The sequence below is a fragment of the Glycine max genome, chromosome 10 (genome assembly GCF_000004515.6).
Source record: "Glycine max cultivar Williams 82 chromosome 10, Glycine_max_v4.0, whole genome shotgun sequence".
NCBI classification, from domain to species: Eukaryota; Viridiplantae; Streptophyta; class Magnoliopsida; order Fabales; family Fabaceae; genus Glycine; species Glycine max.
In genome coordinates, this window is record NC_038246.2 from 37,995,315 (window position 1) to 38,022,814 (window position 27,500).

Genomic DNA, 27,500 nt, shown 5'->3' on the forward strand with positions numbered 1-27,500 from the left:
GGGGCTTCTCTACTTGATTCTTTTGAAGTTGGAAATATTGAATGTAATTTATATCAGTGCCTAAATTAATTTTAACCAACTTGTATTGAAGCATATGCACGGCACGGTGAGGGAATTTATTCTTGGTATTGGATTTTAATCAATTTGTATAGCCATGTTGCTACCATATTCATAGCACCATACTGCAACTTGTACAAACAAAACATGACCAAAACATAAAAAATAAAAAATAAAATAAAGGGAGTTGCTAGGTGCACCCAGCAATATTGCTGGTGCACCCAGCAATTTTAGTGAATGACCATTTTGCCCTTTAAGTTAAAAATTTAAAAACGCGCTCCTCTTCTCGGAAGACCACTGCTACTTCTTTTCTTCTTCCATTCCTGTTGATCCTCCAAGCTTTCGTCTTCTTCCGGACACCGCGAGCCAAGCTTTCGTCTTCTTCCGGACACCACGAGCCAAGCTTCTTCTTCTTCTCCGTCTTCTCCGCGAACAGCCTTCGAGGTTAGTCTCCCTAACTCTCCATTGCTTTTACTATCCAGTATTGATTCAGCAGTGGAACCTTAGGATAGTAACCTTAGGGTAGTAACCTTAGGGTAGAAGACGAGAGGGGAGAAGATTAGAGTATGCCGGAAAAAATGGGGAAATGGCTGACGACGGAGTCTTCCGGAAGACCCGTTAGGGGTTCTTCCGGAAGTTCCGGAAGAACCTTTTCCGGAAAGTTTCCGGAAGAAGTGTTCTTCCGGAAGTAACCAAACGTCTTCCGGAAGAACACTTCTTCCGGAAGACTTTCGAAAAACGTCTTCCGGGAACTTTCCGGAAGAAGTGGTTCATCCGGAAGAATTCCGGAAGACGCGCACTTCCGGAAGAACTTCCAAAGTTCCGGAAGACCTTTCCGGAAGAACCCCCTCTTCCGGAATGTTTCCGGAAGAACCACTTCTTCCGGAAGTGGTTTTTTTGTTTTTTTTTTTGTGTTTTTTTTTTTTAAATTTTTTTTAAACAGAAATTGTTTTGTTTTTTTTTAAATGAATTATTTTATTTATTTTGGTTATTTTGTTTTTTAGATTTTATGAAAAATGAAGTTTGGGTTTTTGATGTCATATTTTTTTTATAATTTAAATTGTGTATTTTTACTAAATATTAATTTGTAAATTAATTTTTTTTATAAAAGTAGTTGTGTTTGTTTTTGTTTATTGTTTTTTTTTAAATTAGTGTTTTTTTTTAAAAAATGAAGTTGTCTATTTTTATAATTAAAGTTGTGTGTTTTGGAAGTTTTATAAAAATACTAATTTTTTATAATTAATTAGTTTATTTTATTATAAATGAAGTATTTTATTTACTAAAAAAATTGTGGATGTTTACTAAATAATTTTTTTTTTACATTAGTTGTTTAATTTTTTTAAAAAAAATTAACTTGTGGATGTTTACTAATTAATTTTTTTTACATTAGTTGTGTTTTTTTTTATAAATGAAGTTGTTTATTTTTTTAAAAAAATTAAGTTGTGGATGTTTAGTAATGAATTATTTTTATATTAGTTGTGTTTTTTTTTTTTTTTTATAAATGAAGTTGTTTAATTTTTTTTAAAAAAAATTAAGTTGTGCATGTTTATTAATAATTTTCTTTTACATTAGTTGTTTTTTTTTTATATAAATGAAGTTGTTTAATTTTTTTTTTTAAAATTAGGTCGTGTATGTGTGAAAATAATTTGATTTAAGTTAGTCTTATTTGTTTATAAATAAAGTTGATTTTTTATAAAGAAAATTGTGTATATTTTGACCGAAAAAAATACGTGTTCGACATGATTTACAGATCATGGCCAGAACACGAGGTTTAGGTCGTGCCATAGGTAGAGTTGTAGGCAGAGATAGAGCTGCTGACGAGGATGCTGGCGATGTTCCCGAGAGGCGTAGGCCTACTGCCTCAGCCCGTAGGCTACGCGTTCATCAGATGACTACGGAGGGACGTGATATGGCTGAGGACGTCGCTGACATGACTGATGATGTCCCTGAGCAGCCTACGGAGGCACCTGAGATGCGTGCGGACGCACAGGGTGCTGATAGTGGTGAGGGGTCAGATGGTGATGATGCTGCAGAGGGATTCCCTGGTGGTCCACGTGACCCGTCAGTGCTCACATCATTTGCCGAGCATGTTGCACATGCCGTGTGGAGTGGACAGGTATTTTAATTTGTTAATTATTTGTCATTGTTTATTTATTTGTTTATGATTAATTTTTTTTAATAATTGTATAATTTGTACTTCAAATCAGGAACGTCCTGATTTGAAGTTAGTGTCACATGGGAGGAAGCTGACACTGATTGGGAGGCCAGTGCCTGAGATTGAAGGCCTGGTGGCTGCCACAGGATTAAGTCCACTGATAGATTGTTCAGTTATTACTGGCGATCCTGGACTTATATCCGCATTTGTGGAGAGGTGGCACAGTGAGACTAGCACCTTCCACCTTCCAGTAGGAGAGCTGACGATCACATTGGATGATGTGTCGTCCATTCTACATTTGCCCATCACTGGCGCCTTGCACAGTTTCCACGCTCTTTCTACGGAGGAGGCCAGATTCTTGCTCACGGAGTTGCTGGAAGTGTCTGCGGAGGAGGCCAGAGCCGAGACAGCACTCACACGTGGAGCATATGTACGATTAGGATGGGTTCGTGACATTTATGAGACCAGATGTCAGGCCCGGCGGTGGATTGTCGCAGCTCGCGCTTATTTGCTGCACCTTGTCGGTTACACTCTTTTTGCTAATAAGAGTGCAACATACGTGCATGTGGTCCACCTTGACGCTTTCCGGGACCTCGCTCATAGTGGTGGTTACGCTTGGGGGGTTACCGCGCTGGTTCATATGTACGACCAGTTAGATGAGGCTTGTAGGACCACCACCCGACAGCTTGCGGGGTACTTGACGCTATTTCAGGTAAATTTTGTGTTTATTAATATGTTAGGTTCGATTATGATTTAAACATGTTTTTATGTTATGTTAACCTCAATTATTGTGTAGTGCTGGATCTATGAGCACTTCCATAGTGTGCATCAGTGCGTGACTGACGACACATACCAGGAGACGTCCCCACGTGCTTCCCGGTGGTTGACGTCGAAGGCGCACATGAAGGCCATCACAGGAGCACCCTACAGGGCACGTTGTGATGGTTTGACCGTCACAGATGTGTCCTGGTTGCCGTACACGGAGCATCGGGGTGTTAGGGCGTTTCAGGAGATTTCATCGTTCCAGGGTCAGCTCAGATGGGGTCCTATGATCGTCGCAGTTCGACCGGAGAGGGTGGTACGCCAGTTCGGTTACATCCAGAGCATCCCTCCGCCGCCTGTTAGTGCACGATTGTCACAGGATCAGATAGATGACAGGTGGATGGAGTTTGCGGATCACTTACTACCTGCGGGTCAGCCTTGTTTAGTGCCTGGGCAGGTATCTGCGGATTACATTGAGTGGTTTTTCCGCATATCTCACCCTTTCATGACACCGACCCAGGCAGCTGACCAGCAGAGGGATGCACCAGCTGCAGACCCTGAGGACTACATACAGCCGCCCAGCCCCCAGGTTCTAGTGGCATTTGACCCCCCTCCATATGTGGTAAGATTATTTGCGCGTTTAATGTTTTATGAGTTGATGTTTATTTTGAATTTCATAATAAATGTTTTTACTGACTTTGACAGGATGATTACGAGGGATATGAGGCGATTGCACAAAGGTTGGAGCGTGTGCTCAACCTTAGGATAGTCACTGCAGGCACAGAGTTATATGACATTATGCAGGACTGCTTGACGATCGCGAGAGGGGGACCCAGTGCTGATGGGACGGTCAGGGCTCGTCAGAGACGCCGCACGGACCATTGATCATTGTATTTATTTTGTTGTGTTGTAGTTGACATGAATATTTGTAATTATTACAGTTTTTGTTTAATATAGTTGGCGTGTTTTGCACAGTTTATTATTTTATAATATAGTTTGTTATTCCGATTGTTTGTGGTCCTTAAGCGAAGTTTACGGTTGTTTTAAATTTATTTTTAAAAAAAGGGAACCTAGAATCATGAGTTTTGTTTGTAAGAATTACATAAAAAATAAAAGTTTTTAAAATGATTAATAATTCATAAGTGAACCCTTTTTCCATGTTCAAGTACCCATGTTTGTAAGAATTACATAAATGAACCCTTTTTCCATGTTTGTAAGAATTACATAAAAAACATAAGTTTTTAGAATCATGAGTTTTGTTTGTAAGAATTACATAAATGAATCTTTTTTCCATGTTCAAGTACCCATGTTTGGGATTTTTTTGCGTGGGTGTGTCTGTGCCCTGAGACAATGGAGGGCGGCCATTTCTCATGTTTGGACGTCAAAGAATCCAAAAAAAATAGTCCCGTTCCCCAGTTCCGTCAACTAACACGTCAAAACAAAGCCTCAAAATCGAAAAAAATAGGAAGTGAACCCTTTTTCCATGTTCAAGTACCCATGTTTGGGATTTTTTTGCGTGGGTGTGCCTGTGCCCTGAGACAATGGAGGGCGGCCATTTCTCATGTTTGGACGTCAAAGAATCCAAAAAAAATAGTCCCGTTCCCCAGTTCCGTCAACTAACACGTCAAAACAAAGCCTCAAAATCGAAAAAAAATGGAAATGAACCCTTTTTCCATGTTCAAGTACCCATGTTTGGGATTTTTTTGCGTGGGTGTGTCTGTGCCCTGAGACAATGGAGGGCGGCCATTTCTCATGTTTGGACGTCAAAGAATCCAAAAAAAATAGTCCCGTTCCCCAGTTCCGTCAACTAACACGTCAAAACAAAGCCTCAAAATCGAAAAAAATAGGAAATGAACCCTTTTTCCATGTTCAAGTACCCATGTTTGGGATTTTTTTGCGTGGGTGTGTCTGTGCCCTGAGACAATGGAGGGCATCCATTTCTCATGTTTGGACGTCAAAGAATCCAAAAAAAATAGTCCCGTTCCCCAGTTCCGTCAACTAACACGTCAAAACAAAGTCTCAAAATCCAAAAAACTACGAAATGAACCCTTTTAACAATTAAATTTTTGGACCACTGAAACAACGCATTCAACTTTATTATGGGAATTAAACACGCCGTAAACATATAAAGGTTACATCAACAAAAAAACAAAAAATTAAACATGACATTCAGTTGTTTAGCGACGTCCCACTGACCTCGTCTTCAACATATTTAGTAAAGACAGCTAAAATTTCTATTGGTCCATATTTTTTCCAGTAGTTAGATTGTACTAACACTTTCAGCAGTTCTTCGTTGGTGATCAGCTCATTTATTTCATATTTTATAACCGTATCTGAATACTCAAACCGAGCTGGTTGGCGGAAAAACAATCGTCTTACCGTTTGTGATTCGTGAATTCCAAGAGGGGGGATCCCTTTAGGTGCAACTTGCTTGATTAAATTCTTAAGTTCATCGATGGTACATGTTGAAGGAATTTGAAATTTCTTAGGATTTTTTCCTGTGAACGCGCAACCAACAAATTTGTTCTGCGGTGGCATGTTCCATTTGCCGTTGTAATACAGGATCGCGTCATGAATACGAGGCATAGTGCGTTCAAGTAAGTTTATTATTCCATCTGGTGTTCTTCCAACGGTGCATAATAACTCAATCGGACCAACACAAGAAAATTGATCATTACACATTAACATTGTGTTGACATCGTCATCATTTATCAATTTGATACACTCAAAGCGAATTTGGTTACCTGTATCGGTGAATGGCTTCCGGTAGTGAATTTCATCCAAAAATTGTTTGTCGGATAGCTGAAGGGTATTGTGTATTCTGGTTTTTAGGCTTGCAAAATCACACCTATTTGGTACTCGAATGGGCACCGGAGTTGAAGTTTGGAAGTAAACCCCAGTATCATTGTGAATAATCGATCCATTTGGATAAATGAAAGCCAACCTTGAGTTGACAATCGTCTGACTGCTAGTTTCTCCTAGAAATGCCATAGTTTGTGTATCAGTTGGGAGATTATTTGAAAGCAAGATAATGTGTGATTTAGTAGCCTAGTCTGCCATATATATAGATGGTTGTGACCGAGCCTTTGTTTAACTTTGTTTACAAAAAAATAGACACGCGTAAATGTGTAGTCAAGTCAGCCAATGTGTTGTCGCTAATGTGTAGTCAAGTCAACCAATGTGTTGTTGAGCGACTGCTAGTTTCAAAATGTGTACTGAAGTCAACCAATGTGTTGTCACGCTCAAACTGTAACACGCATGCATGTCATTATGTGTTGTCAATTATGACAATGATGTATGCTGTACGCGTAAATGATTTTTGTTGGACCAACAATTTCCTTGCTTAACCAAACGAGTAGTTGATAATATTAATTGGTTAGTGACGGGTTACAACGAATTATATCGCATAATGAATACAAATAAATAAACAATGAATGTTTAGTCTTCATTTAGGTCTACATAGTGTGTTTTGAATGACATCAAGCTTGTGTATTCCTGCATTCTACTAATATATGGAATTGCCCATTGCTTTGCCTGAGAATAACAATTGGTTGACCACAACAGCGCTGGGGGCGGCAACGGACAATGGTCTTTCAAATAAACCTGTTGTACATGAACAAACATTATATCATGCGCTGACCGTGCCAAACGAACAAGCGAAGTCATTGCATAATTACACTAACTATATTCAATGTACCTGAACAAAATGATTTCCAAACACGTGACCGACACATATGATGCGGTGGCCAGAAGAGTCAGGTGGTGGTTGACTTCTAAGAGGGAAAAATGTCATGCTTTGTTGTTGGGACAACGATACAAGGATTACGTTATACCGTGAAGCAATCACATATCCCATGTCTGTTATATCCATCCACTTGTCCACACTAACCTGAATGAACCAAACATACACATGTAAGTAATTTAAACATTGTTATTAAAAAAAATTAACCTAAAAACATACCTTTGAAAATCCATCAACAAGTAGGGACAACTTTAATTGTTCAAATCTCTCTGTGCCACCGAAGAGGTTCATGTACTCATGCGACCACCTGCCAAGTTCTTTAAGCAATTCATTACGCACTAACGGCCACGAATCTTCCCCCATACCTAATAAAGCGCCAATGGACCGATATCCACAGTTACCGTCCGCTTTCACATCCACAACGTCACGAATGAAACCTTGAAAGAATGACGCAAATTGATCCAACATCGGGATGATCCTTGTTGGCTGACGCGGTTGAGAACATGATGCACTTCGTTTCACTGGAGAGTTGCTGCTTTGAACAGAATGAAAAGCATCAACATACTCCCAGTAAGACGGATCACGCTTTGTGGATGTTTGACTTCTTTTCATCGGTTTCTTCGGTGCACCTTTAGTGTTCACCTTTGATGGAGGAGGGCACATAGAGTTATGATCAGGGTATGCGATTTCTCGAAGTTTACTCTTCAGATTTACTTTGCCAGCCACATCAAGTTCATCAAACCTTTTAGATATGACCTCTATTTCTTCCTTGATGGTGACTTCCGTCTCACATAACCCTTGGTCTGAAAAGCAAAGTCTCCTCCAAAAAAGATGGACTGACTCCAATGGGATGCTGCTAGCAGTATACCTAGAAAGCTCACATGCACAAGGAAGCCCGTGCGTGCTTCTCATCACACAACCACAAGAAGAGAGATTGTTGCCGAGATAACGTAGACGGTCAATCTCAGAAGCAATCTGATTTAAAGCATCCCTCGAAATCATCCCAAGAAGCCTCTTGTATAAGGTTTTTTTATATACATGGCCAACCACATGCGTACTGGTTTCAAAGGATGCTTTAATTTCGACGTGTTGCAGCGTGATCATGTTGTTCATGGCATCCCAAACACTACATAGGTCTCCAACGCTATTTTGTAGTACTCTTTTGAGAGCCCAATGAGTTGATTCAACCTTACATTTAAAATACACAACAAACATGAAAATATACAACAATTAAATACCATTTAATATTAATCGTTACTAACAAATAAAATCAGTTGTTAATACCTGTTTGTTGTTGTGTTGCCTAGGTGCATGACCTTATTCGTCCATGCTGTAATAAATTTTTCCTTGTGGGGGATAATCCATGTGTCATTAACATAGTCAACGAACATCGGCCAAGGCGAACAAGCAACTTGAAACTTCTGATATGACTCATGGAACTCGTATTCGGACGGACAATCAACCAAAGTACCCCAGTTATCCATTACATAGTCCCACGCATTTTTTTCCCCGATTAAAGATTTGCACTTCGCCTTCACATTCTTATCGATATGAAACCTGCACAACAAATTAGTAGACTCGGGAAACACAGTTTTCACTGCATTCATCAGTGCTAGGTCTCTGTCAGTGACAATAACAAGAGGGAGGCGATCGTGTCTTAAAAATAGGCCTCGAAATCGTTCCAAAGCCCATACAATATTATTAACACGCTCAGCCTCCAGATATGCAAACCCAGCAGAGAATGTCATCGCCGTTGGTGTCACTCCAACAAAGTCAAGTAGTGGGAGTCTGTACCTGTTTGTTTTGTAGGTACTGTCTATAAAAAACACTAGATGACATGCATTGCATAACTTTACTGCATCTGGGTGACACCAAAACAGATCACGCACCACAACTTCATCCTTCAATCTATGCCAATGAATGTATTGATCACGTTCGAGAAGCTTCATCAGATGCTGCATTTCGGTATCAGCTCCTCTTATTGAAGAACGATATGCACTTCTTGCATTGTAAATTTGCTTTATCGTGGTGTAACTGTCGGCATTGTGTTCCTTCAACGTTAGCAAGATGTTTTTCGGTTTCACCATCGACTTTGTCATATCAGCAATAATTTTCTTTTCTTCCTTAGTCAATCGCCCGGCGTATGGATGTCCAACTAAGGACTTCGCCAATTCATGATTATGAATCCCACAGATCAACTTCACCATCCAACCTTCCCCTCCACGCACTGGTTTCCCACGAAGCCTGAAGGGACAACCACATTTCCTACTCCCGGTGTCTTTTCTAACGAATTCTTTATTTCTACACTTGTACGTACCACTCCTTTCACACCCAATTAACACAAATGAACTTCTTCCTCTGCTACCGGTCTCTGTGTCAGATCTCATAATCACTGCAACAAATCCATTTTCATGGGCAACTGTTCGAGCCCATTGCAAAACATCATCTCGAGTAGCGAATACCTACAACGCAACCCTAACACATTAATTTTCGTACAAACCATCAATTCAACCAATGACTCAAATTATCTATGATTACCTGAGATGTATTAAAAGCATTTGAACAATCGACATGTCGTTCATTCACTCCACATTCTTCTTGATTATCATAATCATAATCCATATGAACTTCTTGTGACATCGCAAAGTCATACCTCCATTGATCTTCGTCCATCTTAAGGACATATGCATCATACACAAGTACATTCAAATTATCATATAACCACATCCAAAAATTTACTACACCTTAAATAACAAACATATTAATAGGACATATGCATCATACACGACTATATTAAAATTATCACTATATTCTAAATTTATAACTACATTATTTACTTAAACTAAACTTATCACTATAATAAACAACTAATAAAACATTTTTGTACCATTATACATTTAAGTTACCTAAATCATTTAATATTATACCATTATACCTAATTAAATCAATAATCCACAACATATATAAACCAGAAATAAAAAAAAAATTATAAAACAGAAATATATATATATATATATATATATATATATACCATTATAAAACAAAAAAAATTATAATCCACAATATATATCATTATACCTAATTAAACCAATAATTCATTATTAACTAACAGAAATATATATAAAACAGAAATTAAAAAAATTATAAAACAGAAATTAAAATAAATTAGTAATAATTTAACATTCCGGAAGAAGGTTTTCCGGAAGTTACGAAGGCCAATTCCGGAAGAAGTGCTTCCGGAAGTAGTTTCCGGAAGCACTTCTTCCGGAATTGGCCTTCGTAACTTCCGGAAGACCTTCATCCGGAAGTGGTCATTCCGGACCTTCCTCCTTCTGTGCCTAAAATTTCTTCCGGATACATTTTTTACTGTTTTTCTTCTCTAAAAGCTAACCGGAAAACGAAATAAACGCGTACCTCCGACAAAATAGGAACAACAGCCACTAATAAAACTTCAAATACGGAACACGGGACCACCAAATCTTCAAATACTTCACTTCACGGGACCACCAACAGACTGCTGAAGGGACCACCACCGAAACAACAGCAAACAGAAGAAACAAACAAAGCAAACGGAAGAAGAAACAAAGCAAACGGAAGAAGAAACAAAGCAAACGGAAGAAGAAACAAAGAAAGCGCAGTAAAACACAGCCTGAAGACGTTAATTTAAAGAAATTTACACAAGGGCAAAATCGTCATTACATACGCATTAAAAAAAAAAACTAACTTCCGGAAGAAGCTTCTTCCGGAAGAATTCCATTGTCTTCCGGAAGTCTTCCGGAAGAAGCTTCTTCCGGAAACATTCCGGATGACGTTCTTCCGGAAATTGTCTGTGAGTATTTCCGGAAGACACAAATTAATCTTCCGGAAGAAGATTCTTCCGGAAACTTTCCGGAAAAATTATTTCCGGAACTTTTCCGGAAGAACCTTCTTCCGGAAGAATAATTGTTGAAGAGCAGTTTCGCCACTTCACTGTTTGCTGGGTGCACGTAGCAACTCCCTAAAATAAAATAAACACTGAATATGCAAAAGCCTTGTATTGGATCTGCACCTCCACTCAAGCACCTTTGTTCAAATTTGTATTTCCGTTATATGATCTTCTAACATTACAACAAAAATAGATGTGAAGTTTCTCAAATAGACAATACAACTTATTTTCCACTTACATATTTTGTTGTTTACACTTAATTTTATTTAAAAAGAAAAATAAAAGGTTGCATTGATTACCAGCGTAAGCACGCTAGTAGCACAATGTTAGTAACATATTCTAGGATAATTTTTCTAATTTATTCTTTATTATTTGTTAAATTTTATTTAAAATTTAAAAAACGATGAGTGAAATTTGTTAAATAAAAAAAGAGACTCACGAATTTTTATGATTTTAAATAAATATTATCCAATAATTAAAATTGTGTTAGAAAATATGTTAGTAGCATTTCTTTTATTATGAAAATACTCAAAATTATTATTTTTTACATTAATACATTTTTTATTGGAAACATTAATACATGTTTTAATGTAAAAATTATGGATAAAAATTTCAAAATATAGTTGAATTTATGCATATATTTTTATTTTAGTCTTTTTATTTTTTAAAATAATTTATTAAATAAGTAATAGAATATATATAATAAATATAGTAAAAGATAATTAAAAATATAAAAATATCTCGTATGATTTGCTATATGTAATAGTAGTAGGATTAGATTGGTTTTCATAATAAGATCTGAAATCTCATCCGAATCAATAAAAAAAATCTTAATTTTCAATTATTTCGGATCAATCTTTCACTAGTAATAATTTTAACCGACTCAAATAAATCACTTCAAGTAAGTATTAAAAATACTTAATGATTTTGTAAAAAAAAAAAATCATTAATAAAATCCTATACATTATTATTGTTACATTAAAAAATTTGATTCCTAAAAAATTTGTAATTATTAAATATAGTCTTCGCCGTTAACAATCTTCGTTAAGTGTTGAGATGTCTACTTAAGTGACCACAAATACCATAGATTGCAGATGAAGAGGATGAATTGTTGTTCTACGTCGCAGATCTCCTAATGAGTGTTTGGTTGGTGTACGTTCATGGGTGGGTGTTTGGAGTATTAGGGTTCAACAATTACATATATGTGACATACATGACATTTAATCTGTCTTATTTCATGACATTTCATCACTCAACATAAAATATTAACTATAGAGATTATTTTTAATAACGAAAAATTCTTTACGGACCAGTTTTTTTTTATAAAAAAAAATAGTTTATGGACCAAAAATTCAAAACCCCATAATTTAAGAACTAAAAACTTAATTAACCCTATTTTAAATATATATTTTTTATGAAATACTTTAATTATAGTTTAGTATTGTGAAGTTAGTTTGTTTCCCGGAAAAAAAAAAAAACAAAGTTAGTTTTCTCTTGGTGGGGTTACCATTCAGGCACATCTTTATTTTTTTTCGACTTTTTCATATGGGATCATTTTCAAATTATTTCTAAAAAGGGGTAAGTCATAACGGTTGTTATGATTTTTGAGTAACAAAGTCTTAAAATTATTTACAACTTTAATGTAAAAAAAAATTATTTATGACTTCAAAGTGCTTAAGTTTTTTTTTTTAAAAAAAAAATTACAATTTCAAAGTTGCAATTTTTTTTTTTAATTTTACGACTTTGAAATCATAGTATGTTTTTACTGTTTTAGGATTTTTTATTTAATATGTTATATATTTTGTAAATACTTTTTATTTTATATATTTTTTAAAAATATATAACATATTAAATAAAATCATATAAAAAATATATACAATATATTAAAAAAATTAATAACAAGTAAAATTAAAATTATTTATTTAATGATTTAATAAATAAAATTATTTACAATTGAAAAAAAAAACAAAAAATATAAGTAAATAAAAAATCCCAGTAAAAAAAACACATTATTTATAAAAAAAACTTATAACTTTAAAGTCATAAATTAAAAAAAAATAAAACTTAACTCTGAGGAAGAAGCAAGTAAAAGAGCCTGTCATCAAAGCAGATCAGGAAGGGATCCGTTTCACGGTTATTCTGATCCTTTTTCACTCTCCAAAACCCTAAATCCCTCTCAATTGCCATGAACCCTCCACCCACCACCAGCTTCCCCCTGAAGGGCGAATGCGGCAACTGCAGCTCGAAGGAGCGGCGCCTCCTCCACCGGCTCTGGATGCGCGGCATGAACCGCCACCTGTGCACATCCTGCGTCCTCCGCCTCCATCCCTCCTCCTTCTGCCCCTCCTGCTTCGACTTCTTCGACCAGCCTCTCTCCGTCACCTCCTCCGCCTTCGCCCACCGCTTCGTCTCATGCACCAAATGCTCCTCCCTCACTCACCTCTCCTGCCTCCCTTCCCCTCCTCCTTCCCCCTTCCTCTGTCCCCCTTGCTCCCAACAAACCTTCTCCTTCTTCCCAGATTCTACCGCTCCATTAGATAAACGCCGCGCCATCATCCTCCTCTGCGCCTGCAAGATCGCGGCGGCATCCGTCTCCAAATCCCTCGCCCTCGCCAGGACCAGAGTCGAACGCACCGTCCGCGAGGCCGCCCTGGCGAGAAAGAGGGCCAGGGATGCTCTTGACCATTGCTCCATCGTCGACAAGATCAAGCGCCTCGGACTTGAAGGCACCTTCGAGGCTTCAAACAGCAAGTACTTGGGAATGAATCATAATCATAACAATGTTGTGAGTAATAAAAAAGAAGAGCTCAATGGCTTCGGGGGAGGTCAGGGTAAGGTTAAAACTGAGGCGATGTCCTTGACTCCCCCTGTCAACAAAAATGGGAACAACCACGCCAAATTGCCGAATCGAGTAGCGTAGTTCATGTTGCCTCTACTAACATTTTGCTCTGGAAAAACCATTCGGATTTATCAAGGTTATTTTTTCTTTTTCGATTTTGTTTTCTTTCTTCCGTGAATGCAGTTTTGTGGCTTACGTTATGAATAACACCTCGTTTTGAATTGTGCAGGTAGAGGAAGAGAGTGAGTGTGTTCTAGAGTTTTGCAGTGGAATTCTGAGTAAGAACACATTTTATTTGTTTTGGGATTTTTTTTTCCTCAAAGCATACGGCTGATTCGTTTCATTATCCACTCCATTATTCCCTTGTAAAGCCTCCGTAGTATTGTGATTATGCGACTCTATTTCATTTTAAGTGCCCCGCCTGTAATTACGTCATGCACATTTTTTGTTGTTCCCTTTGTCAGTATCATCATATGTTAGTCCATTTTCTTTTTAGTTCCTATATTAGGTGACTGATGGTGAGTGGTGACAGACTCCTCACACTTAATTTTGGTTATCTTGGATTTATTAGCTATCAATTTTGGAATTGGTTGGATTTAGGGTTTCTTTTTTCATTGGGTAGATTTTAGATTAGACTTGGGCCATAGCAGATTTCACGTTTGATCAGCTATGTGTTGCATATATTTGAGAACTGGTTAGTAATTTGCTAGAGTTGCTGTTTGTATTCAATTTAATGTCAGGTTTAGGTTTCATATGCCTAATAAACTGTTGAAAATCAACAGTTTCTCCATCGGCTCTTGATGTTCCGTTTTAATTCTCATGGTAAAAGTTATCTTGTGGCCTTGTTTACCTCTTTTTTAGATAAGTTAAAATTTTATTGAATTAAGAGTGCTAGTGGATGAAAGCATAAGGGATGCTCAGCCTAGCACCAAAATGAAAGTACAGAAAATGCTAAATTCTGCATAATATGCAAACTAAAAGCACAACAGGAAAACATTCACCAAAGGCCTTGAGCAAAGTGGCCTTGCATACCATTTGAAATGGCCAAAACAAAAGATTATCTTTCCAGTACTAATTCAATGACTTGAATTTTGAGTGTAAAAATACTTGACACGTGGCCTTCTGAGAAATAAAATCATGAATGTTAGTCTTTAATGGAAATCTGAAGTTTCTGTTTTTTCGAGGCAGCTTAGTATGTATATGCACTGCATGGCCTGGGGATGTCATGCTGTTATTTGTGTTGCTTTCTTCTCAAACTGGCTCTTGAATGTTTTGTGTGAGTGATGATGTTCAAATTGTGCTCATATTCTGCTGCTAGCCTCACAGTTGAACAGCCCCCTTTCTCCTATTATTTTCTTGTGCTGGCGGCATTTGGGGGGAAGGAGGGTGGAGAAGGTGGTGGTTTAAATCTGCTTAGGTCCTAGATCAATTATTATCACGAGTATTATGCTCCACAGACAATTTAAGATGCTATTTGGTCTGTCATTTTGGACTGAGTAAACCTATTAAGTGGTGAATGGTAATGAGGCATACAAGGTCAATCTTCATATGTCTATTGAGTATTGATGGTTGATATCTTTGATAAAGAGCATTCAGAACTTAAGGTGTGGTGACGTGGAAGCTACTTTAAAGAATCTGCTAGAGTCACAAAATAAATCAGAACAAACATCATTCTCTATTTTTATTGTGTGATAGTGTAGAGAGAGGTATAAGGTCCAAACCCAACAAGGAGGGGAAAGCTAAATCATTTAAGAGTCTAGTTTTGATTTGAAAATTTCAGTTTAATCCTCATGAACGTAAGGATTGTCATACTTTCTTAGATCCTAGATCTATGTACTTATGGGGTGCGGATTATCTGCAGTTAGAAGTTGGAGAGAGAAGGGAAGATCAATCTTTACCCTTAAATCATCACATTTTTTTTGAATATTATTCCTAGAAGTGCTATTCTCACGAGTTTGTTTGATTGGCATTTAGTAATTATAAGAAAAAAGGAATTATTGAAAAATTGAAGAAAAAAGAAAAATAGAAAAAAAATGTGAAATAATGAAGTGGAGGTAGTACTCTAAAAACTAACTTCCATTCTTATAAATATAATTACAAGATACCTAATTTGTATTTATGAGAACAAAAAAAATTTAGAATGTTCTTCAAAAATTTGTACCAAATATAGGAATAAGATATTTTCAAGGTCACTTTCCTGAAAAAAAAATTGTGATACTTTAAACCAAAATGTTCTCTATGATTTTAAGTCACTCAAACATGAAATATATTTGTATGTGGCAACAATTGTGAAACCTGCGGAATTTTATGCCTTAGCAGTTTAGTTACATTTTTAATTTCATTCTGACAATTTTATTTTGTCCAAAATCATCTATTTTTTTTTTGTATCTTCAACTCAAAAATTACCCACCAAAAACATAAAATCTGATTCAAAACAAAACAAAAAAAAAATTCTCTTCAAATTTAATCTCACATCCTTCAAAAATAATATTTTTTACAAAAAAAAATAATATTTTTAAACATTTAAAATTATTCCATATCCGAATTATATCATAAACTCCCAAATATTTGAATATATTCTTTTAAAAAAAATAGATATGAAAAATTTGATGGAAGGATGAAATTTACTTAATCTTAAAAATAGTAAAGAAATTAATTAACTTGAAAATAAATAAATAAATAAATAACCAAAATCACACGGCTTAAATTAAAAGTGTAATTAAATCATGTCTTAAGCTAATGTTTAGAGAATTTTAGAGGAATTAGCATAAATAAAAACAACTTTTATGAATAAGGAAGCATAATTTCAAAAGACAAGTTCTTTTAGGTGTTTTTTATGTTTTACTTTAATCAAAATTAGAGTTTCACCTCAATATATTATTTTTGTCTACATCACAATTACTTTTTATGAGATAATTCGAGCCTTGTAGAATCATTGTAAGTGTCATCATCACTGTTTTTGAAAACTAGAACCAAATCGGCTGGTCAATTAGTTAAATTGGAAAACTGTCTAATGACCACCAACCCAGTAACTCCAAAAAATTGGGACATCTCAAATCCACTTGAACCGGTCCAAACTGGTGATAAACTAGCGTAAAAAATCGGTTTGTTCCGGGTTTTTTATTTAATCTAAAATATATTTAAGAAAAATTAAAAATACATATTTAAATATTATACATTCATATCAATTACTTTGTCAATTATTCTTAATTTTTATCTTATAAAACATATAATTTAGTTATTTATATTAATTTATAATTTTTAATCCTGATTGCTTACAATTTTCTATTATTTTATTACTTAAAATATTATATAATATTAAAATATAAAATTGGTTCAACCACAATTAGACTATTGAACCTTAGACTAGTAACTTTATCAACTCAATCATCAGTTCGATTTTAAGAACATTGGTGAACATGGTAAAAAAAAATTATGTACGCTATCTGGAAATTTATTTAGTAATAAAGTATTTGAAAAGATAGATATATTTTCTTGAAATATATGTATTTGACTATTTGTTGCTCAATAGTTTGACACTCCTTATCACTTGACTGTTGTTAGCCACAGGATGGATCTGGATACAAAATTCATTGGAGAAAAGTGAGAAAAAAACAAAGATGGAAATGTTGGTGAAAATGTTTGTTTATAAGAACATGGAAATTTCTCAAGGTGTCTTATTTCCAATATGTAACGACGACTAACACGACCCTTAACTCTCAAGAGTTGGCTAAGTGATAAGAGATTTGAGTAGTTTACATGAAATCTTATACTCAAACCTAATTGTTGCTATTGTATAGAAAAAATAAAATAAAATAAAATAAAACATAATTCCTAGTAACAACTAACACGACCCTGCCCAGAAATGACTTGTCATGAAATCATTTATTTATATCAAGTACAGATATTTCCTTGAATTTGATTAACACCACTTCATTCAGTTGCCAGCTTGATTAAATCAGCAACCAACAGTAAGTAGCTTTCCAGCAATCTTCCCATCCCTTTCAGCTAATAAAGCACGGGATAGAACCTCAATAAGTAAAAAGACAGTAAGCCATTATGGTAGTGACCACGAAAAATAATTCTCTTTTAAATAGCAGTTGGTAGGTACCATTGTCAAATTACCATAGATGTAGAGTACCGAAAAGTCATCTGCAGCATACAAATTAGAAAGGTTAATTCCCGCAAATGAACAAGATTAAGAGATCATGCTTTTAATATGCCAGTGTGCGTGTGCATGCATGCGAGTGTTAACTGTCAATTAAAAGAATCTAAGACCCTCTTAAGTTGCCACACCAGTCAGCACTAGCTGGTAATATGCATAAAACTTGTACTATGAGAGTTGAGACCATTTGATTAAAACCAAGAAGAATGAATGAACTAGCTTCACGAATAAAGCATGCCATGTATATATTGTCAAAAAAGTAAATCTATCCTTTGAAGTGAAGTCGTATGCAGTATGTAAATCACAAGTCATTCCACATCTTACAGAGCCTGGCAAATTAATATGACGAAGCTAACATCTTGCCCATCTGCATCTCTTGAAAGAATTGTCAGTGACACAATAGTTTTCATTGCTGCAAGACTAGGTACTGAATAAACAATCCTTGATGGATGGAGCAGTACTTGTGATGGAACTAGCATGTTAAGCAATTAAGATACTTTTAATAGAATGCTGAAGTTCCATGTATCTCCAAGGCCTTCTGCAGGTATATTGCTAACAGAATCTAGTGAGGCAGAATTATCAAACAACATTGTTTTACTCCTTTCTCTAACATCAGATCCAATCAATAAATAATGAGTGGTTGCATCAGGAAGCCATCCTTTCTCTAACATCGAATCCAGTAATTGACGAGCCTCGTGTTCCTTACCCTCTTTCAACAAGACAGTTATTAGAAAGCCAAACATTGCTGGATTCAAAATGTCACCATCAGAAATTCTATCAATTGCACTAGAAATCATAGATAACTGAGAATGATTGGTTATGAATGACAGTTGATCAAATAGTCTGTCTGGATCAGGTATTAGACCTTCATTGACCTTCATATTGAAAAATAAAACGCATTCCTTTACTTTCTTTTGTTTACTCATGCTTTGAATAAGTATACAATATGCTTCTACATTAATATTGCTGCCGACCATCAACATTTGTGAGAGGAATGCTAACAGATCTTCTGCACTTCTTGATTTTGACAACTCACGCATGATAGTAGTGTGTGTGACAATACAACAAGAAATACCACAAAAGTAAGCTAATTGCCATAAACTTATGGCTTGGTTGACCTGTCCTGAGTCACATACACATTTTATCAACTTGTAGAAGGATAAGGAATGAAGAGAGCATCTCTTCATTGACATATAGTGGAACACTTCAATGGCATCTTGAGAATGCTTGATGTCGCTGAGGCCACTAACTAGTTCAGAATAAGAAGCAAAATCTAAAGCCCAACAACAACAACAACAACAACAACAACGCCTTATCCCACTAGGTGGGGTCGGCTACATGGATCAACTTCCGCCATAATGTTTTATCAAGTACCATACTTCTATCCAAATCATTAAGTTCGAGATCCTTTTTGATAACCTCTCTGATAGTCTTTTTGGGTCTTCCTCTGTCTCGAATTGTTTGTCTTCTCTCCATCTGGTCTACTCTCCTCACTACAGAGTCTACCGATCTTCTCTCTACATGCCCAAACCACCTAAGTCTATTTTCCACCATCTTCTCTACAATAGGCGCTACTCCAACCCTCTCTCTAATAGCTTCGTTTCTAATTTTATCCTGTCGAGTCTTACCACACATCCACCGCAACATCCTCATCTCCGCTACACCTACTTTATTCTCATGTTGGCTCTTGACCGCCCAACATTCTGTTTCGTACAAAATCGCCGATCTTACCGCAGTCCGATAAAACTTTCCCTTTAGCTTGATCAGTACCTTTGCATCACATAACACCCCCGATGCTTTTCTCCATTTCATCCATCCTGCTTGAATGCGATGAGTCACATCCCCTTCAATTTCTCCATCATCCTGTATTACAGACCCAAGATATTTAAACCGTGTGACTTGAGGGATAATATAGTCTCCTATTTTCACCTCTGAGTTAGAAACCCTCCTTCTTTTGTTGAACTTACATTCCATATACTCTAAAGCCCAACATCTGGTACAAATTTGATGAAATAGTTCTATTGCTTCTTCATACTTGCCCAATCTACACTTGCCAACTACAAGAGCAGAATATGTCACGTGATCAAGAATAACAAATGACTTTATCTCACAAAGCCATCTAATGAGAATATTCCAAGATTGACAATCAGTTATGTTTCTCTCAGACATTATCTCGAGCAGAACATTTGCTGCCAAAAATCTCACCAGCATTGCAGCAACCTTCAAGCAATGTATTGAAAGGAGCAGTTTCATGAACTTGCGTATCTTCTAAAAACATTATTGCCTCATTAATTTTCCCTAATTCACAAGAGCAATTCATCATATCAACAAGAACATCATGTTTTGGTGGCATACCACTTTCTATCATCTCATTTATGAGGCCTACTGCAGAATCCAATCGCAAGTTGTTGCAAAAGCACCATACTAGAACCTTGCAAATGAAGGAATCAGGTACAAAATCGGAATCTTTCATCATTTTAAACAACTTTACCGCCTCCTCTACTTTATTTTCTCTGCAAAAGAGAGGTATAATACAAGTATAAAAACCCAAATCTAGTTGACATTTGAGTTCAAGCATTTGCTCTAAATCAATATGTTAACTCATTGACAAGTGCACAAATTCGTCCAAGTAGTAAAGTAAAACGGAAGTCCGAGTGTTGAGTTCACAAGGACTTTGTACTCAGAGTTGTGTATATCCAATTTTCAAGCAATTAATGAATTGATTCAAATATTTGTGATATGAAATATTAAAAGTAAATTGACATAAAATTAAACTAATTATCCAGCACGTGCAACGCGAGAAAAACAAACACTCGGAGAGGTGAAGTGACGGTTGATGCAGAATACGTATATGTTGGGGCTTAGCCCACCAAAACTACTTTTGATGCAATGTTAACGATTTTTCTCTATTTAATATTATTTCAATTATTACTTACATCTACTCATATACTCTAGTCATGATTCCTCACACGAAAGAACCTAATTTACCTAATTTCTCTCATAATCCCTTAAGAGATAAACTAGTTAAATTGCATTATTAACGGAGATGCATAAGACAGGCTAAATAACACCATTCTATCCCTAGAGATGAATTATATAAATGCTCTTTTCCAGTTCTTAAGAGATAAACATTTTTTCAATGCCTAAACCCTAAAACATAGCATGAATATGGATGATCAAGCCACAATCATGAGAACAAGCACATAAAAGAGACAATGAAACCGAAATAACATTATATAGATAGTAAGGATCATCACATCAAGAGTGTTTGGTTGCTAAACTCCCAACAATGAGTGATTTAACCTCTCATTGTCATGAGAGGCTTACAATTATAAAAAGGGTGAAGAGGAGTGAAGAAAGTGGAGAAGAATAGAGATAAAGGGAAGAAATGACTCCTAATGATTAATTTTCAATCTTCTTGCATGAACCTTAGCCTTTGTTCTCTGTGGGAAACTAAATCCTCCCTTTTTCCTCACTTAAAACGCAACTCTATTCTGTTTTTTCGTGACCTCACGCTAAGCACGACTGTGCGCTAAGCGAGGAGTAGGTGATCACGTGCTAAACGCGCGACTCACGCTAAGCGCGCCTTCACGTGATATCAAGCTTCTTCATGTGACTTTTTTGCGCTAAGGGAGTGCTACCCGCGACTGCGTCGCACTGAACACGTATAACACACTGAATGAGAGTCTTCAAACCTTCAACTTCTCTTCCAAACCTTATTATGTGTTTCTACAAAAAAAATACACCACCAAAACAGTATGAATTTACCAGTTTAAGCACCTATTAGACAAAATTCAGATGGTGCCAAAATCCTAATGATTCACACAAAAAAGAAGCAATAAAAAAGGGAAAATCCGATAATTTTTACGTGACTAATTAGAAAGTATACTTATGCACAGCAGTTATCACAGTAGCAGCTTCATTCACTCGACCACTTTCTATGAGACCCTTTACAAGAATCTCAAAGGTCTTGCTATTCGGATTGTACCCTTTATTCTCCATTCTTCTAAATTGATCTAAAGCCAACTCAATCTGATTGGCTGCAAACTACACCTCCAACAAATAATTCAAAGTGTCGACCGTGGGTAACTCACATGCCTTCACCATCTCTTTATAAACAAACAAAGCATTTTGAAAATCTCTACTCTCCTTCCACAAGAGCACCCAACAAAACATTAAAAAGTTCAATGGGGGGCCTATAACCAACCAAATTCTTGTTCACTAAGACAGCAATAGCTTCTTCAATGCCTTACAAATGTGTTAACCAATGCCATAAGAGCTTCTTCAGCACCAGGGCACCTATCCTTCACCATATTTTCAAAAAAACCCCTCATTTCCAAAATTTCCTAGCCATACCCAGTTTCAAAATTATCCAAAAATATGTGTGGGAAGTGTGGTGAAAACTCTTCTACCTTGAAGCCCATTTGAATATCCTCACTGCTGAGTTCAAATCACCTGTACAGTCCATAACCCTGTTTAAGTTATCGAGGGTAAACTTATTTTCAAAAGGTTGAGATTTTGGTCGATTTCAGATGAATCCTTGGGCATAACAATTCCGGGGGTTTTTGAAATGTCTGCAATACAACTTGAAGAGAGATAAGCCCATCTGAGGAATCGAGTGGGGTGTGTCAAAGATGGGAGCTTTATTGCCATGGAACTAAGTCAAAGGATAATTGAAGAGAGACAAAGAGAAGGAAAAATTGAAATCTGACCTGAAGACTGAGAAGGATGTTGTCGCCAATCATGTATGGAATCATGTATGGTGTAAAGTTTCAGAAGAGTGAGTTATATAAGTTCTCAGGGAAACAAAAGTATTTAAGTTGTGTATCATGAATTTGAAATTTGAAATCTTTGATTAAACTAAAATAATTTGATGTCAATTGATTGATTCACATGTTTAATAATGTTTTCTTGATTGATTACTTGCTTAAAAGGACTTTTTTAGTTTTCTAAAATAAAAAGATTTAAAAAAACTAGACTAACTTTATTTTATTTAAGATGCTATCTTTGTTTCCTTATAATAATAAAAAAAATACAAATATTTTATTCTCTTATTTTTTAAAATTAAGAATTCAACTATTAATCTTATATGACATGGACCGTTAATAAAAAAAAATATTGACCTTTAAATCATTGATGTGACATTATAATATTAATTTTTTAAATTATTAATATGATTAGTAGGAAATTTGATTTAATAAAACAATTAATTAGAAATTATTAATTATTAAAAAAAATAAGAGAGTGTAAGTTTGCATATTCAGTTATTGGGAATAAGCTGATAATAAAAAGTCTTGTGAATTAAAGAAAATAATTGCAACAGGAGATCTCATGAACAAAACTAATATATATTTTGCACTTGTAACATAATGGGAAACAAACAAGACTACACAAAGTTCACGTTAGTTTCAATTGTTAAATAATTTATGTTTAAAATTTATTTCAATTTAATTTATGTTTATTACATATATTTTGAGTTATAAAATATAAAAAACTTTAATGTAATTTTCCTCTATCTATTTTCATAAATCCACAATTTAGATCTTCCTATTTTAAATTAAGATATTTAATCATTTTACACTATCCGTACATAATTTATTTTCTCTAAAAATTATATAAAAATATTAAATAACCACATGAAATAAGATCATGTCTCTTCCAAGAGCATCTAAAAAAGAATCTAATAGTGATTCTAGATGGACTAAAATGAATGATTTTTAAGTATAAGACTAAATAGTATAAAATTTATACAATTATAAAGATGAAATGAATATTTTTTCCTTTAAATAAACAAAGTGAACATATATAAGCAAATGCCACCTTAATCAAATTGTTTAGCAAACATCAAATTCAAATTCATTGATCGGACCTTGTGTATGCAAATTATGCTCAGATAGCTCTAAAACAGCTTGGTTTCACCTAGCTATGATGGGCTGATGGCATCAACATTCATCCAAGTGCCAAGTAACTAAAATGGATGATATTTAAGTATAAGACTAAATAGTATAAAATTTATACAATTATAAAGATGAAATGAATATTTTTTCCTTTAAATAAACAAAGCAAACATATATAAGCAAATGCCACCTTAATCAAATTGTTTAGCAAACATCAAATTCAAATTCATTGATCGGACCTTGTGTATGCAAATTATGCTCAGTTAGCTCTAAAACAGCTTGGTTTCACCTTGCTATGATGGGCTGATGGCATCAACATTCATCCAAGTGCCAAGTAAAAATAGTGATGCAATTGTATCTCCCAAGGGCATTGGATGGAATACTTCAAGAAGATTGGACCAGAGATGTAAGAGAAGACCCTAAGGTTCTCATGAGCCTTAGGATAGATTTTGGGCACTTATCTTTGTACATATTATATTAGGATTTTATTATTTTTGGGCCTTGTATTTAGGGCTCCATAATGTAGGTAGGGTACCCTAGAAATGTAGGATTTTTCAGCCCTTGTATTTTAGGACACTTAGACTAGTTTTTGTATTAGGGGTAATTTTGTAATTTCACATGCATTAAGTGAATATTTGATGTGTGTGTTGACAAATAAATTTAACTGAATTGGGAGAAACCCAATCCAATTAAATTTTAGAGGGGGAGAAGAGCATTTACTTGCTACACCTCATTGCCACATCATATAGTTACATTTTGTGCATGTCCTTCATGCTTTACATGTCTTATGACACCTAAGCACACTTAGTGGAGAATCTTGGACTTGATCTTGGATTAGTGGGCTGAACCATAGCTAAAATTCACTAATCATAATTAGTAAAATTTTGGCTCCAAAATTTAGCTTCACAAATTCAATTTCAAACTCAAATGAAATTTGAATAGAAATTCAAATTTCCCTCTAATTTTGTGTGACACTTATGCTATAAATAGAGGTCATGTGTGTGCATTTTTTCAACATTGATCATTTGAAAATTAAACTTCAGATTTCAGAGCTCTTTTAGAGCACAAAATTTCGTGCTCTTCTCTTCCCTTCCCTTCATTCATCTCCTTCTTCCTCCAAGCTCTTATCTATGGCCTCCTATGGCGGTGAGCTTCTTCTAGACTCATATTCTCCTTGAAGTGACGTCTTCTCTCTCTTTTCCTTCTCCATTCCGCTACAATTCATCTTCCAAGAAGCAAAGGAATCCATTGATGAAGAAGATCATAGGCTTACAAGCTCCAATGGAGCTTACATCATGTGGTATCAAGAGCATCTTCATCTAGGTGATGTTCTTTTGCTTCCTCTATCTTTTTGTTCGGTGAATTCTCTTTAATTACTTGTTCTTCATCTTATTCTCCATGTATATCCTTCATTGTCTTGTGATTTGGTGTTGTTAAGAGTATATTAAAAAAATCGATTAAATCTTAGATCTACACTTGTTCTTGCATTTCTATGGTTCAAATTTTGTAGTTCTACTCTTGAATCATATTTTTGTGTTGATTTTAGGTTCTAGCATCTTTCATTCATAATATTTTTGTACTAAACCTTTAGATCTAAATTTTCTTCCAAAATATTGATTAGAAAAAAAAACACAAAAATCTAAGTGTAAATCACTTAATCCATGTTGTCTTAGAGTCATGTTTAGCCATAGTAATTGTCACATTATGTTCTAAGTTTGTGTTGAATTTTTATTTCGTTTATTGAATTCTAGATACATTTGTTCATATATTCTTGTCATTCTTAGCCTATCTTTTGAATTTTGAGTCTAATTCATGCATGTTATTTAGTTCATAACATGTTCTAAATCAATTCCTAGAAGTAGTTTTGTTGTTGAACTCTTTTTTTTTTGTTTTCTCAGTTTCCTACATGATGCTTATGATGAAGTTGAGTTGTGGTTGGATTTGTGAATCAAAATAAGTCTTAAGCTCTCTTGAATTGTGTTATTCAAGATAATTGAGCATAAGCAAACACAAATTGTAACTATCCAAGCCTTAAGCAACATAAACACTACTCTTGATTTCTAGGTTGAAATCACTGGTGTTGGCAGCTTGAACATACGAACTTGTATAAATTATTGGGAATTGGTCACTACGTGTTTTGAGCTGAAATTTTTACTTAATTTTCTAGACATCTGGACCAAAATTATGAAAAAAGAAACAAGTAATTTGGATTAAAGGAAAAAATAAGAAAAATCACACAATTTGGTTGAAAAATCAGTGTCCAGGAAAAAAAGTGAAATGAAAATGTGCTTGTTGTTTTGGCTCAAAATTTGTTCTATAATTGGTGTCTATTTTATATCAATCCTAGTTCTAAAATTTTAATTGAAATTATTGTGAAAACAAGTGTCAAAATTAGAGGTTTCTTGAGTTTTTTTTTTTGTTTTTCTACTCTACGCTAGAGTCATTCTAGGTTTCTCTTTAAGTCCTAGCTTGCTTTTGTGTGTTTTTCATTGCTTTAATTGTTGAATAATCCTTGAAAATTTGTTTTTTTAAAACTCTATTGGTTTAGCTTTCATTTCATTTTTTTTTGTCTTTGATTATTACTTGTCTCTTTGTTTCCTTGCTTGTGAGTTGCCATATAGAGAATTGAAAAGAAGGATTGGTGTCATACCTTGAAGAATTTGAGTCAAAAAGCAAAGGGTCAACCACCTTAAGAGCTATTGGACTAAGAAGCACTCCAAATTGAGTGAAACACCAAAGAGAGAATAGTCACCACAATTAAGGACTTTTTTTTTGTAATTTTGTAATTGACAATTTGCTTTACTTTCAAATTTTGTAACAAAAAGGTTTTTCATTGGAAGTAAGTTGGAAGCCTCCAATAGGTCACCCTACTTCCATTTGTGTGTAATAATTTTTGGCAATTTTCCCTTAGGATAGTGAGTGTTTTATTAGGAACCTTAAATGAGATCATCCAATCACTCTTAGGATCCGCCTAGTTTGCATTTCTTGCACTTTAATTTCTTGCTTACTTTCATATCTTATTTCCTTTATCCTCCATTGTCAAACCGCCTAGATAGCTTGTCTTTTACCAATTAATTTTTACCTTATCTTTCACACCTCTTTTAGTGTTTATTTTGGCTAGTTTCATCTATATTTTCTTTTACCTTTTGTTTTCAAACCCCCAACAAGAAAGAACCATAACTTAGGAACCAACATGAGTCATCATTCATCTAGTGTTAATGGCGAGGGTACTAGTCACAAGGACTCTCTATCTAGAATCTTAGATGAGTTAAGTTCCCTCAAGTTATGGAAAGAAAAACTAGAAAAAAAAAAAGGAAAAGAGAGGGTAAAAATAAATCAAGATGAGAGGGAACAAATAAGTGAAGAAGAAAGAAGGAAAATACTAAAAGAGTTAAGAAAAGAAAAACATGTCTCTTATAGTAGTCCTAACTCTTGTAAGAATCTAAGTAAAGAAGTTCGTGACTATTATGAAGGAAGACATAGGTCACATCTTAGACCTCACTCTCATAGGAGAAAAAAGGAAAGAAAGTCTTAAGAGGCTAACATTAACCTCTCATACTTCCATGGGAAGGACAATGTAGAGGCTAACTTAGATTGGAAAATAAGGGTAGAACAACAACTTAAAAGAATGTCTACTTCAAAATCTTATGGTTCTCACTCTTATCCAAAGAAAGACCAAGGTCAAGGCATCTTAGGGGTGACACCTTGTAAGCCCAAAGATGATAAGGGGAAAGACAAGAGAAAAGCAACCCCTTAAGGCTAGTATGCAAGAGAAGACTAGCTCTATGAAGTGCTTTAAATGTCTTGGAAGAGAACACATTATTTCTTAATGCCCCACTAAGAAAATCATGATTATAAGGGGTCAAGACATTTATAGTAGCCAAGATGAGGCTACTACTTTATATTTCTCTAGTGAAAGTGAAGAAGCAAAAAAGGAAGAATCTAATAAAGAGATCCA

The 27,500-nt window shown here is 35.1% G+C and overlaps 1 protein-coding gene and 1 long non-coding RNA gene across 2 annotated transcripts; one reads left to right on the forward strand and one right to left on the reverse strand.

Moving 5' to 3' along the window:
- Positions 1 to 6,477: 6,477 nt before the first annotated feature.
- LOC121172878 (uncharacterized) lies at positions 6,478 to 6,734 on the reverse strand. Its single transcript, XR_005886640.1, has 2 exons — positions 6,672 to 6,734; positions 6,478 to 6,577 (listed from the first exon to the last, which is right to left on the reverse strand). It is a non-coding gene; the product is annotated as an uncharacterized lncRNA (long non-coding RNA).
- Positions 6,735 to 12,650: 5,916 nt separating this feature from the next.
- LOC102660270 (uncharacterized) lies at positions 12,651 to 14,189 on the forward strand. Its single transcript, XM_006589041.4, has 2 exons — positions 12,651 to 13,616; positions 13,710 to 14,189. The coding sequence occupies exon 1, from the start codon at positions 12,827 to 12,829 to the stop codon at positions 13,559 to 13,561; it is 735 nt and encodes a 244-aa protein (XP_006589104.1). The 5' UTR covers positions 12,651 to 12,826; the 3' UTR covers positions 13,562 to 13,616; positions 13,710 to 14,189.
- The last annotated feature ends 13,311 nt before the right edge of the window (positions 14,190 to 27,500 follow it).